This window comes from Marmota flaviventris, assembly GCF_047511675.1.
Source record: "Marmota flaviventris isolate mMarFla1 chromosome 5 unlocalized genomic scaffold, mMarFla1.hap1 SUPER_5_unloc_1, whole genome shotgun sequence".
In the NCBI taxonomy this organism is placed as follows: domain Eukaryota; kingdom Metazoa; phylum Chordata; class Mammalia; order Rodentia; family Sciuridae; genus Marmota; species Marmota flaviventris.
In genome coordinates this window covers 1,208,144-1,223,249 of record NW_027287679.1, presented here as the reverse complement: position 1 = coordinate 1,223,249, position 15,106 = coordinate 1,208,144, and the positions used below count along the sequence as shown (strand labels likewise).

Here is a 15,106-nt window from a genome sequence, read left to right as displayed (position 1 = left end):
GCCTCTCCACATGTGGCATTTACTTATCACACCGGTGCCTCAGTTTCCTTTTCTATAATTTGGAGATAATAATCATAGCAGAGCCTCCACACCAGTGTTTAGGGCTTAGGTGAGTAAAAAAAACCTGCTCTGTGCTCCTTTAAGCCTGGCTAGGAGTCCATATTCCAGCATCAGCAGGTGCCACTACTGGTGTTGACACCTCTCCTCAGGTGAAGTAGAGATGGATGGGACCAATGGTAGCACCCAGAGCCACTTCATCCTCCTGGGTTTCTCTGACCGCCCCCACCTGGAGAGGGTCCTCTTTGTGGTCATCCTGGTAGCCTACCTGCTGACCCTGGTGGGCAACAGCACCATCATCCTGGTGTCTCGGCTGGACTCCCGGCTCCACATGCCCATGTACTTCTTCCTCACCCACCTGTCCTTCCTGGACCTCAGCTTCACCACCAGCTCCATCCCCCAGCTGCTCCACAACCTGAGTGGCCGTGACAAGACCATCAGCTATGTGGGCTGCGTGGTCCAGCTCTTCCTGTTCCTGGGCCTGGGTGGAGTGGAGTGTCTGCTGCTGGCCGTCATGGCCTATGACAGGTTCGTGGCCGTCTGCAAGCCCCTGCACTACATGACTATTATGCATCCACAACTCTGCTTGGGCTTGGTGTCAGTGGCCTGGAGCTGTGGAATGGCCAACTCCTTGGTTATGTCTCCAGTGACCCTACGATTACCCCGCTGTGGGCACAACAAGGTGGACCACTTCCTGTGTGAGATGCCAGCCCTGATCCGCATGGCCTGCGTCAACACAGTGGCCATAGAAGGCACTGTCTTTGTCCTGGCCGTGGGCATCGTGCTGTCTCTCCTGGTCTTCATCTTGGTGTCCTATGGCCACATCGTCAGGGCGGTGTTCAGAATCCAGTCGTCCTCAGGAAGACACAGAATCTTCAACACCTGTGGCTCCCACCTCACTGTGGTCTCCCTGTTCTATGGGAACATCATCTACATGTACATGCAGCCAGGAAGCAGGTCCTCCCAGGACCAGGGCAAGTTCCTCACCCTCTTCTACAACATGGTCACCCCCCTCCTGAACCCCCTGATCTACACCCTCAGAAACAAGGAGGTGAAGGGGGCACTGAGAAGGCTGCTGCTGGGGAACAGAAAGGGGGGCAAGGAGTGAGGCCCTGGACTGCCCAGCATCCAGCCTCAGGGTCAGCTGCAGTGGGGCCACTGCTGGCCTCTGAGCTGTGGAGCAGAACTGGTCTCAGCCTGGAGGTCTCAGCATCCTAGCAGGGCTGGCCTTCTGAAACCTGTTTATGAGAGAACAACACAGGGCCTGTCACCCACACCCAGGTGTGCAGACATCACCCACCAGCTCGAACCAGGGCCTCACTGGAAGAAGCCCCTCTCTGAGTTCTGCTTCTGTAGCTTGTTGTTAGTTCACATAGTGCTATCAGCATTTTATCTAGAATCCCCCAGCTCTCTCTGGGCTCTTGGTGTGAACCACTGTCTCTTCCTGGATGGCATCAAAGGCTGAGTTCAGTGTGGTTTGGTATTTTCTCTCCCATATTGCACCACAGGCTTACATGGGATCATGTTGTCTTTTTCTGTCCTTTATTAGGGAACAGATAGATGAGTATGGTTGGAACACAAGTTTAAGAGAATAAGTATAAAATAGGCCCACTGTGCTCACTGCACAAGCATTCTTTACCAAAAAGCAATTTCCCTGCAGCCCTGCCAGGCCTAAGTGGACAGAAAGTGTGGATTCCTCAGCAAACTACCTCTTATCTGCATGGAAATGCAGGTAGGAATTAGCATTAATGAGAGGAACCCAAGACACTTTGAAGGGAGTGACTTTTGTGACCCTTTTTCCATACCAGATTCTGAAAGATAAGGAAAATGTCTCCTAACCATAAATCTGTAAGAATGTGTAGTGAAGACTGCAATTAGACCTGGTCAGCATGGGCCAAGGTAACATAGGGTTGCCATGACAGTGGGAACATGAAAGTCTGAGGTCACCCTGTTTTCAATCTAAAGTCAAGAGGCAGACCTGGGCTGGACTTTCTGGAAACTTCTCTGGGACCCCAATAAAACTGGAGTGCAGGAATGGTACACTGTCTCTCTCCTCTGAGTGGACAAAGTCTCTCACTTGAGAGTTTCCCCTTCCTTGTTTTCCTAACCCTTCAGTGAACTCATGCCTGTTACTCTGACTGACATGTCTGAAACCTTTCTGACATGATCACAGAGTCAGGGTTTGAAGGGAGTCTTTCCTGTGCCTCAGTTTCTCTGAAGGCCCTATACCTGTAATATCTTCATCCCCAAATTTGGTCATTGTCCCTGATTCATTGTCCTTGGTAATTTTCTTGATTCATTTCTGGATTAACACTCTGGATTCATGAAGATTTTCACAATGACATTGAATTTTGGCTCATTTACATCTTGAACCATGATGATTTTGTAGTTGTGTTTTAATTTTGCTTGTGAGAAGCACTTGGTGTTTGCCAGGTTCCCACCTGGTGCTCAGTTCATCTCACCTCTGTGCTTGTGAGAGGCCAGTGTGACTGGCATCCTTTCCAGTGTACCCACTTGGTGTTTGAGATGTGGAGGTTGCATCAGGAGATTTGTTCAGGAGAAGAGAACCAGGATTTACTCAGGGCCTCTCTGACTCCAATTTCTGAGGTTCCTACTGCACAGCAAATTTTCAAAGTAAAAAGGTCCTTCAGCCTTTGACAGGTAGAGACTCTCCCCAGGGCTCCTCCACTTGCTGTGCACCCACATCCCCTGAGCTGGGAGGCACACTCTGATTCAGGGGGTCCTGGGAGGGCTGAGGGTCTGCACTTCCCTCATCCCCCAGTTGACACTCACTCCTGGGACTCAGGTTGCATTTTGAGGACCTAGGGGCAGGTCACCTTTGCCCTGAGGGCAGATACCTTTAGGGAAGAGCCAGGACAACATCACAGACCTGGGAAAGGAGGTGGGAGAAGGTGACACAGGCTCCTCTGCCACCATAGCCCTTCTCAGCCCTGTGCCTCCCAGACCTCCTTGGCCTGTGCACTCCCCACCCCACCTCTCATTTCCTCCTTTCCACCCCACAAGTCACCAGCCCCAGGGTGGGAGTAGTGGAAGCAAACCAGAGCTCCCTGAATGGGATTGCAAGGCTTCAGGGGAACCCAGGTGTGAATATGCAAAGGATTAAGGGTGTGGCCAGGCTGAGGGTGAATGGGCAACTGGGGCTCCCTGTGAGACCCTCCCCAGAATGAAACCCAGGAATCCTGCTGGAGCTGAGCCAGCCCTGGGAGGGGTTACTGGGAACTGGGAAGAGCTCCCTGGACCCCTGGGGAACTCTCCTCTTTTTGGAAGGAGCTCACTGGTGCTCTGAGTGGACTCCATGCTCCTTGTTCCCAGGCATCTGGGAATGTCCAAACTTTCTGCTTCCAAAGTATATTCCTGAAAGAACAAACATCACCAATTTTTGACCTTATAGACTGGATTGTTTTTCCTTCTTGGAATTTTGGAAGCAGAAACAAGACTAAGTTCCAATTGAGCAGCCAAATACACTTTTACTCTTTCTCCAAGAGATGAAGAGGTGCTCACTGAGGACAGTATGTCCCTGAATATGCCTCAATTTTCTGCCCCCTCATTTTGTTTATCACCCTTTGACGTCTTCATCAAGCTTTCTTTTGGTGGTCTTGGTGTTTGGTTGCCAGGGTGACTGGGTTGTGGTAGCTTCTGTGATAAGTGAGGGTCCAGTCCACCAGGCAGGAAAGGGTCTGAACTTGAAAAGCTGGTTTTTCTCAGGGTTGTGACTATGGGCTGTGGAAGGTGTGACTCACCAGGCCCCACCCTCTCCCTCCCTGAAGGAGAAGACTTTGAGTCTCCCAGAAACCCTGTGATTATTTGGACAGTGGCCTCCTGTGTTTGTGGGTCACTAGAAGAGTTTATAGTCCATGTTGCTGGGACTTGGGGGCTAGTATGAATTACACACAGAATTGACAAAATAGAAGCAAAACAAAGTCTACAACAATAATAATTTTATGTGAAGCATGTAGATGCGGTAACATATCAACATCAGTATGAATATTAGAACATTAACTAATATATAAGCACATATCATATATATGATAACTTATAATGACATAAGTTATGGTTAATATCTATATCATTCATATTAACATGGATTTTAATGTATTCCATTAAACTCATTAATTATTTTTATATTTGTTTATAATGATCACTATATTAAATTAATTTTACTAATAAACATCTTACTAGAAATTAATTACATATGTGAAATCACATCATAATTCTCTTGGTCATCTCTGCTCCAGAGTGTGCTAGTCAGCATGGAGCAACACAACAGAGAGAAGCAGGTGATGAACCCAGCCTAATTCCACCTTAAGATTGGGGGCTGTCTTGTCACAAAGTCATGAAAATTTAATTTCTGTTTTACTATAAATTATTGCAATTTCTAAACTTGTTTGGAATTCCTGCCCATGACTTGAACTCTCCCATGCCTGGCTTTCCCTGCCCATATAACAACCCTCTCTGAAACCTTAGTGGCAATTGATAAATCCTGGCTCCCCTTGACCAGATAACAACCCTTCTGAAACCTCAGCAGCACCTCATAAATTCTGATGTTGGGATCTGAGTTTATTCCCCACTTTGAAATATCATGCCGTGCAGATCACTAACCTGCTATCTGCTTTTGTATTATGCTTGTCAAAATCTTGTTAACTATAAGTTCTCAAGATACCTCCCCTTTGCAATTTTTTGTGCTATAAAACCTGTTTCCTGAAGAGCTGGGGGCTGCTCTCTAGCCCACGTTAAGAGAGACAGCCACTGATCAGCTCTCTTTGTGTACACAAATACAAGTTTGCTTTAATTGATTTAAAATTGGAGTCGGTGGTCTTTTCTTTGCATCAGGGTTCAACACAGGGACAGTCATGCTCACTTCTTCCTGGGGTTGAACACTTCACATACTCTTCCTGTGGCCCCCAGGACCTCCTTGTCCCTCAGGCTGTAGGTGATGTGATTGCACATTGGGAGTGATAATGGTGTAGAAGACAGCTAGATTCTCATGCTCTGCTGATAAGCCAAGACTCCTGGGCCTGAAGAAGCCAGAATTAGATAGGCAGATAAGCAAGGATCAGATCCAGAGAATGGAGAAATTGAAATCTTAATTCCTTCAGAGCCCTTCCTCCTCCTCTTATCAATAACCTGCCTCTGCTCCAACCTATTGCTAAGGTAACCTGTCCAAGGGATTGTCACTCCATACAGGGAGTTGTTAATTACACCCCTTTCCTGACTGAATCACTCCTCCCTGGCCCCACCAACCCACCTGTTTCCCACTTTAGAATTATAGCTATCTCAAGGAACCTGCAAGCTAGGACAGGAAAGAGTAACCCCACAGGAAAATACCCTCTACCCCAGACCACAAGGCAACTCAGAGGCTACCTAGGGATACTGGATACTACAGGCTTTAGATTTCTGGGAATGGGGAAATGGCTAAGCCTTTTTACAGCCTCATTAAAAGAATTCTACACCAAGTAACAATTGCCCTGACATGGGAACCAAAACATTGTAAAAGTTTCCAGACATTGAAAAGGGGACTTACTTCAAGACCCTGTGCTCAACTTACCTATAAAGCAAAATTTAACCTGTTTGTCACTGAGAGAGGAGGAATAGCCCTAGGAATGTCACACAAGAGAATGGACCCACTCAACAGACAGTAGCTTATCTCAGTAAGCAGCTTAACATAGTAGCTTTGGTCTCGAAAATAATGGAAAATAAGGTATCATAATTTTTGACATCCAGACCTGTGGGTTACCAACTAGCAAAAATGGTTAAAATGCCTTGGACATGAGGTTTCTGCTCAGAACAGTGGTTTTCCTGAGCTCTTTCCAGGTCTTAGCCAGGACTTACATTGAAATGTAAATGGAAGAAGACTGCAGGTTTAGTAGGAGCCTAATCTGAGGCCCAAGGGGGGAAAAAGGAAAAAGTGTCTTTTACCTGAACTTTTACTAGACTAAACCAAAAGGTTAATTGTATAATTTACTAAAATAGTTACCAGCCGTGTCTTTTTTTTTGGTAGGAGTCTTAATTTTTCTTAGATTCTGTATTTTTTAGCTCATAATTTTGATTCTACAAACCTAAAATAGAGTTTTTGTGATCAGTCCTATTTTTTATTCAACCAAAGAGGTTTTTAAAAATTTATGTATTTATTTATTTAAACATCTATAACATCACAAGGGAGATTCACCTGGGGAAAGCTACAAGGCTTTCACTTTTGTGTGTGTGCATACTGTGTTTTGTGTTGTCTGTCCACATGTGTGTGCATCCATACATTAAGAATAGATAGATAAGGAGTGCTCATAAATTTAAAAAAAAAGGATCCAAATACCTTAATTCACATGATTTAAGAAGGTTCAGTTTAGATTGGGTAAACAAATAAAAGTAAAGATATCTTTGAAATTACTTAACCCACAAGTCTCTCTAGTTGTTCAAGGAACTAATAAAATGTTGATATTTATAAAAGTTAAATATCCATTGTTTCTGGGACTTTTCTTCAACAAGGGAGAGATGGCTAATACTGAGCAATACACTTGTCTGATATTTTGGTAAAAATAAGTAAGTTAATTTTGAGTTAGGATTTCTCATAAATGTGTTTGTTAGACATCTGATTAATTTACAAGGTTAAAATGTCAACTGTTGAATTATAACATCAAGTACTCTTAACTCCTTAAATTCCCCTGAGTAGCATTATTGGTGTTTTTACAAATTGAACAATAAAAAAAGAGTTTAAAATTGCTTTGTCATCACTGAAAACAAGATTACTAACAGTTTAAAGTCCCAACAGATATAATTCTATTTAAGGGAATTGCGTATATTTTCATAACATGGTAAACAGTTGTGATTCTGTATACAAAAGGGACCCTAAAATTTCAACTGTGTTTTTAATTAGAGTACTGTAAATAACATAAAGTATTTCTTCTCATTAAAATGGAGTCTAAATTCAGAAATTTACAAGGAATTTTTCAAATTGTGAACAGAAAAGGAGGTTAACAGATGGGAAAGAGAAATTAAAAGGTTCTAGATATGAAAACTATATTCAATAGAAGGAAAAGTAGGTGTTTGGGGGTAAGAAAGTCATCATTTGATGAAATAAACAAAAAGAGTCTAAGTAAGTGATAAAGAACATCTTGTAAATAAAGAGCAAATTTCAACAAGTTTGTATGATACTGAGTTGGTTATTTACATATATGGAACAATCATTCAAACCTATTTAAGTTTTTTCCCTAAGGTCAAATGTTGATATATTGATACAAACTAAAGATTAATCTATATGTTAAAGTGACAAGAAATTTCTTTTCTTTTTTTTTTTCCTTTCCTTGGAAGGGATTTTAGTTTTTATTTAAAGATCCTGCAAAGTCTTTGATGCTTTAAAGGGCTCCACCCATCAATGTGGAATTGGGTGTGGACAGGTAGGAGATGGATTCACTTATTTGATTAGTCAGTCAACAAACATGAAATGAGTTCCTGTGTGAGCCAGGCCATCAGATGGAGATGAACTCCCAGTCCAAGATGCCCTAGTTCTGAAATATACAATGGAACAGAGACTTGCACAGTCCAGGAAATGATAATATTGCTATGTGTTTGTAGAAAACTGAGCAATCATTTTAAAACCTTGCTTTCACAGTGTTGAGCCAGGTCATTACGTGCATGGCTATTTCCCAGGCAGATTAGTGGTGGAATCCTTTATAAAAGCCAAATTGGTTCTCCTCACAAGAAATTTCTTAAAACATTAATTTACTAGCATGGTGTCTGTTAAGTTTTATTTTTTAGAACATATACTTTTAAAGAAATTAAGATTCATACAACTCTGGTTAAACAATTGTTATTTTGGAATATTGCACTTTTACAAAGTCTAGATTTTTTTAAAAAAGTTAACTTGGTTAATATAAAAACATCAATGTAATTGTAGTGCTATTACTCCTCTTTGTATATTAACTGTGTTCATATCTTCCAGATATACAAGTGTTTAATGTAGAAGAATTGAATATATATATATATATATATATATATATATATATATATATATATATATATATATATATAATCAAGCTGGTGTTCTCCAAATTAAAGTTGTATGGTAATTTTAGACTTATAAGGATTACAAATTTTATTGGGGATTTATTTATATGGCTTACTGATCTATAACTGGACTTGTTATCAATAAGATGCATAAAGTTTTATGTTAACTCTTACACTGGTGTAAAATTTCAATATATTTTGAAGCAAATTAGAGCCTAATCAATTTAAAGGTTAATATTGTTAAACATAAAAGCATTTTGCTACTTCTCTACAAAAAAGGTTAAAAGCTCTCAGCTTTTCTTTAATTTACCTTTTAAATGTAATATATTTTTCTAGCTAAAATTCATGTAGACTCAAAAAACAATATATGTAAACTTTATAAAATGATATTTAAGAAGCAAAAATCAGCTTCAAAACTACAACACTTAAGATTTATGAAGAGCCCACCTTACCTGAGATAAGGCTCTGCCCACCCACCTTATTACACAGCAGAATGACTCCAAAGTCGGCCACACTTCAGTTAATTGAAATTGTGTTAAAAGGATTGATTTTTGTTGTAAGAATTACTGTGGTCTCAAACAGGGGATTGTAAGGTCAGGCACTGGTGATCAAAATGAAGCAGATTAAAGGCAGCTGAACAAGGTTTTATTGATATTCACTCCTGGGCAAGACCCTCCAGTCCAACAGAGCAGGTCTGGGGGACTCATGCCCAGGCTCAGCCAGATTGGAATTTTATTGAGTGTAGGGCAGGAAGGGAGGAATTGGGACAGGAAAGGGAGGTTGTTCAAGTCCCTTGTCCTCCTGGGGTTGGTTAAGGAATCTTGATGAAATCTGTGTCCTTCCAGGATTGATCAGGAGACCCCGCTGATTGACAGATGGTTATATGAGGCATGATCACTGCGTGTGTATTGGCACCTGATTGCTTGTTCTTTCACACACACAGTTTGCCTGATGCTTTTGTTCCCTTAGCCACCTCAAATTGACCTAAAAAGGATATAATGTATAACTCAGCAAAAATTCAAGATAGCTATTATATGATCTAAATATGTTTTTACATTTGTTAATTTCATTTTGCATTCTCTTTATAAATGATGTAACTGTTGCCTTTTAATATTTTGCAGAGGTATTGCTTCAAGAACACACAACCTGGATTAATTTAAGATAATAAACCACACCTTCAGGACACATAGGAAAATACAGACCCCAATTAATAAAAGGGGTCAATGACTGTAAGATTATAGACATTGAAGTTAAAGCCCAGTACTCTTACTTTAAGATGGGTGAAACTGACTTGCTGGATCTTTAAGATGAGGACTTAAAAATTAGAGTTAAATTAAAAGGGCCAAGAAATCCAATATTTGGCTCTTGTACTCTAAATCAGTCTGAATCCAGGGAACAAGGGAACTTCTCTGAAGAGCTTTGAAACTCTGGGCCACACAACCTCCTGATCAGGGAGATTAATGTGACCACTGAAGAACAAAAAGCCAATTGGTGCACTTGCTACGAAGAGGACGAGGGTCATTGGAGAAGGTAGACATCTATGATACTTCCAAGAGAACTCACATGGTCAGCAAGAATGTGAACCATTCTAGCACAAATGGCACTAACAGAGATAAGAAGCTGCTCTCAAGATTCACATTAGTGACTCCCATGGAAACTCACCTGACTCTTAACAGTAGGTAGGAAGTCAATTTTGACCAGCATGATTTTAAATACCTAGCAAAAACAGTTAAACCAAAACACAGCCATTTCTTGGCATTAAAAAAAAGAAAGAAAGAAAGTTAAATGTAACTTAAGATATATACACTTGTGTTACCCCCAAGAATAAGTAAAACTGGAAGCTACAAAAGATTACAAGAGATTCTTAGGAAGAATGCCTGATAACTATCAAGAGAAATTACCAGAGTCAGAAGTTTTTAGTTAGTTTAAGGCCTATAGATATTCCTAACCTACACAGGTAAGCTTAATAGATCCCTTTATTTCTGTTACTTAGGGATAGTATGATTATCTAGCCCTAAGTAACAGAAATAAAGGGATCTCTACTAAACATAGAAGTCATACAAGTAGAAAGACTTTACAAAATTAAATGACATTGAGTAACTTAACTACATCTTAAAGGGTAAACCTCTGTGACATTAAAAGTTAAATGTTGTGCTTTAATTCCTGATAACACACAATGTTAAAGATTTACATTCCCAAATAAAGGCCTTGTCCTCTCCAGTCTAGTTATGGAGAAAACCTAACCCTCAAACCTCTGGGTGAAAGACCTTCTATTATTTTCATGATATTCATTGACATGTTCCAGATGTTGCAACATTTATTTTGTATTAATCTCATTTTAGTACTCATGTCTTTTTGTTTATCTCTTATAGAAGCACCTGCCCTGAAATAACTTTACAAACTGTTCTTCCCCAAACAGACTTCAATTCAACCTGACTTCTAAAAGGAAACTTCAAACTGCTTGCGGCATTTCACATCATCCCTCTCAGCTCAAAGCAGCCAGATGATCGTTGTCCCTTTTCCTCACAGCAGTAAGGAGTTTCTAAAATTAGAGGGGAAAATGAAGCCAGAATTTGGTATATAGGCAAGAGTCAGATTCTACAGGATGGAGGAATTGAAATGTTAATTCCTACAGAGCCCTTTATCCAACCTTATCAAGAACCTGCCCCTGTTCCAACCTATTGCTAAGGTAACCTATCCCAGGAATTGTCACTCCCTACAGGGAGTTACTAATTACATGTCCTTCTTGCCCAGATCACTCTTCCATGGCCCCTCCAGACTGGCTTCCCACCTTTTGGCCATCCCACCAAGCATTTCCTGGGCCTAGTCACATACACAAGAAGGAAAAGGGGGAAGAGGGTAGAACAAAGGAAGCCTAGGACACATAAAAAGGAAAAACACCCTTACTTCTTGCCATACCAGGATACCAGCTATAGCCCCCTTCTCCCTCCTGGAGAAGTCTGTTACCCCCTTTTTAAGTAAACCCTGCTTTATATTCTTGTCTTGGCGCACTTCTCTAATGTTATAGTTCAACATCTGAAGGAGCAGAACTCATCACTTATAACTGGCAGTATCACTGAGATAAGTGTAAACAAAAGGTGTATGGTAAAGTGCCACCAGAGTTAAATGTGTGGCACACGTGGTGAAGGCCTTTCTTATTCTGTCTTTTGAGTGCATATGGGAGACAGCAAAAAGGACCCATCCACAGGACACAGTGATGCCAAGGAAAGGAACAAGGAGAAACAGGCTTGTGCTCACAAACACCATGTGTCATAGACCCAGGTGTCCCCACAGGCCAAGGGCAACATGGCAGGAACTTCACAGAAGAAATGATTGATGGCCCTGGACCTGAAGTAAGGAAGATGAAGGGCATAAAATCATCTTCCCACACATCATCTTACTCACATGTATAGGATGGTGGAGGGGAAAACAGATGGCCACAAAGTGGTCATAGGCCATGGAAGCCAGGATTAAATCTTCTGAGCTGGCCATGGTCAGGAATAAGAAGCTTTGCACACCAGAGCCCAGGAAGGAGATGCTCTTCTGTCCAGACAGGAAGTTGATGGCCATCTTGGGGACCGTGGAGGAGATGTACATCAGGTCTCTGAGGGAGAGCTGGCTGAGGAGAAAGTACATGGGGGTCAGGAGCCGTGGGTACAAGAAGATGAGGGCAGTCATTCCTGAGTTCCCCAAACACGCGAGAACAAACACAAAGATGATCAGGAGCAAGAGAAGTAGGCCAGTTTGGTTTTGGGGTAACAACCCCAACAAAATGAAATCATTTGAAGTTTGGTTCTGTTTCTCCATAAAAATGCACTGCTTGAATAAAAATGAATTTAAAAAACTAAGTAAAAAAATATGACAAAATAAGAGGAGAATAAAGGAAATTTAGTATATTAGCATTTGTTTAGAACAAATGGTTAATCCTACAGAGCTTTTGTTAAATGAATTTTTATGTAAGTATATGTATGACTCAGATAACAAATGTGTAATAGTAGCTTATATGATTTTATCTCTTTCTCCATTTTAATTGGTGTGTTACAGTTGTACAGAATGTACAGTTGTACATTTGTTGTTAAATATTTGTATAAGCACAAAGTATAACCATAGGATATGGCTGACATCACTCCCTAGAACTTCTCCCTGCCTTCTCTGCCTCTCTCCCCTTGATCCCTTTCTTCTACGGATCTCCCTATGATTTTTATGAGATTCCCATCACTCTGTCTTTCATTTACTTTTCCTTCTATACCTTTCACATATGAGAGAAAACATATGACTTTTGAACTTCTCAGTTTTTTTTTTTTTTTTTTTTCACTTCACAAAATGGTCTCCAGAGCTATCCATTTTCCTTCAATTGACATAGGTTATTTATTCTAAGGATGAATAAAAGTATATTTTTATTTGTATATGTATATTTTATTTGCTTATTTTTATTTGTATATGTACCACATTTTCTTTATCCATTCACCCACTGAGGGAAACCAAGGCTGGTTCTATAGTTTGAGAATTGTGAATTGTGCTGCCATAAACTTGGGTATGCATGTGTCATAGTAGTATAATGACTTTAATTTTTCAAGCTAAATACCAAGGAGTGGCACAGCTGAGTCATATGGTGTAGTTCCATGCCTATCCTTTTGAGGAACCTCCATACTGATTTCCATTGTGTTTTACTAATTTATAATCCCCCAAATATGAACATTTTCCTTTTCTGCCACATCTTCTCTATCATTTATTATTATTTATATTCTTGATGACTGTAATTCTGAGTGGCATGATGTAAAAGATCTCAGTGTAGTTTTGATTTGCATTTTTCTAATTGTTAATGATACAGAATAGAGGACACAGAGACAAAGACAGACACCTATAGTCATTCAATCCCTGACAAAGGTGCCAAAAACATACATTGGAAATAAGACAGGTTTTTCAAAAATTGGTGATAGAAAAACTTATTATTCATATGTAGAAAAATGAAAATGTATTCCTCACAGTTCTTGAAAGTGAACCCCAAATGGATCTAAGACCTAGGAATCAGACCCAAAACTGAAGCTTCTAGGAGAAAACATGGGGTCAACATTCTAGCATACAGGCACAGGCAATGACTTCTCAATAGGACCACTAAGGCTCAGAAAATAGTGCCCAGAGTCCATAAATGACATGCGATCAAATCAAAACCTTTCTGCACAGAAAAGGAAACAATAAGGAATGTGAAGACAGAGCCTACAGAATGGGAGAAAATCTTTGCTAGGTACTCTTCTGAAAGAAGCTTAATATCTAGAATACATAAATAACTCACAAAAATTTTTTGGCAAAAAGTAAAATAGCTCAATTAATAAATGAGCAAATGAATAAAACAGACACTTTTAAAAAGAAGAAACACAAATGTCCAACAAATATGGGGAAAACTATCAATTGATTTTAATATTTGAATTGAGTATTACTTTCCTAGTTCTCTCTGGTCCCCATCTCAACTTCAAATATAATGAAATAACTGGGGGAGTCCTTCCTCAACACTGCTGGGCAGGAGCATTCCTCAGGACTATGAAGGAGTCTTTGCACCTGAGGAAACAAGGATCCCTGCATTCCCACCACCTCAACTTAACACTGCATTTTTACCACAGATATGGCCTGTTTGGCTCAGAAAATTTCTTGTCCTTGACACTATGTACTTCATGACCTTACCTTTCACATCTTTGGTTTCTCATTTTCCCACCCCACTGGTACTACTGCAGCTGAGTAAGCCAAAGTCTTCTCCCAGGTGCTGTGCTGCTCACCTCCTAAACAGAAGCTTCTCTGCTGGTCCTAAAGGTGGTTCACCATCCAAAGCATTGTTCTTGAACTGAAAAGGTATCATGTGACCTATAAGCTTCACCCTAATTATAACATTTTCTTTGGACATCGTCTTCTAATGAGGTTTCCATTTATGGATAACTTATAATATTTTTTTTTATCAAACATAGGTTTTCAGTACATTTTCATTTTCTTTTTATAAGTAAATTGCATATGATAAAGTTGACCAACTAAATCATTTACAAGGTTTTTATTCTATTTTCACAATGGCAAGCTAGAACTAGAACATGGGTGTTGATAATGGAAACACAGACACACTTTCTTATGTGTATAGGTGAAATTTGAAGATAACATAACTTAAATGAAGTTTTCTTCACATTACCACATTTACTTTAATATGAATTTAGTCATTAAGGTTTTTATTTCCCATGTTTTAAGTAGAATTTGTGGATGTAAAGAATAAATTTTCAAATACAGGCATATCTGGGAACACACTTTGACATCACATTTCTAATCATTCCATGATATCACATTTCATAACTGGTGAATGATTTACTGTGTATGCTGTAAGTTATCCAATGCAATTTGTGTAATTTTTACTGTTCTCTAAGAGATCGTGCCTAATTACAAGCTTCAGACCTGGTCAAGGTGCATGGATCATAGGATACTTGTTTCCCTCCCTGTCCTGCAGTTTAGTTTACAAGCTGCAGGCAGGAGCTGACTCTGCTGCTGAGCTGTTCACCTAGGAAGGAACCTGAGCAGAGGTGGCTTCCTGAATGTAGCTTACACAGGTGTTTCCTTTCTGGCTATTGTTTTTTTTTCTCTCATTTATTCTCTCATCTATGCACATATTCTGATTCTGACATTTATTATATTTCCAAAATATGTGTTTGACTTCTTCAGTGTCAGTATGATTATCTGGTTTATACATTTGTGCCCTTCTATCCTAAAGAAATACTGAGGCCACATTCTATCCCACATATTAGTTTGAGTAGTTAACCTGGATTATTGATTTTTAACAGAAATAAACAACAATTAAGGTTGCATTTTTATTATTCATATTTAGTAACTTGAAATCAACGCCTACTTTCTACTACTGTGAGTAATATGAATAAGTTTGTGATGGAGAGCTTATGATAAAAAAAATGGGAATGTATTTTGGAGTTGTCTGGTAGAAACATACTAAGCATGACAAGTGTGTGACCAGGAACCCAGCTGAGCACAGACAGAGCTGCTGGGCAGA

At 40.1% G+C, this 15,106-nt stretch overlaps 1 protein-coding gene and 1 pseudogene across 1 annotated transcript; one reads left to right on the top strand and one right to left on the bottom strand.

Moving 5' to 3' along the window:
- The first annotated feature begins 220 nt into the window (after positions 1-220).
- On the top strand, positions 221-1,264 carry LOC139703610 (olfactory receptor 2W3-like). Its single transcript, XM_071607099.1, has one exon. It carries the CDS (start codon positions 221-223, stop codon positions 1,163-1,165), a length of 945 nt encoding a protein of 314 aa, XP_071463200.1. The 3' UTR covers positions 1,166-1,264.
- Positions 1,265-4,932: 3,668 nt separating this feature from the next.
- LOC114080382 (olfactory receptor 2L13-like) lies at positions 4,933-11,883 on the bottom strand (annotated as a pseudogene).
- Positions 11,884-15,106: the final 3,223 nt, after the last annotated feature.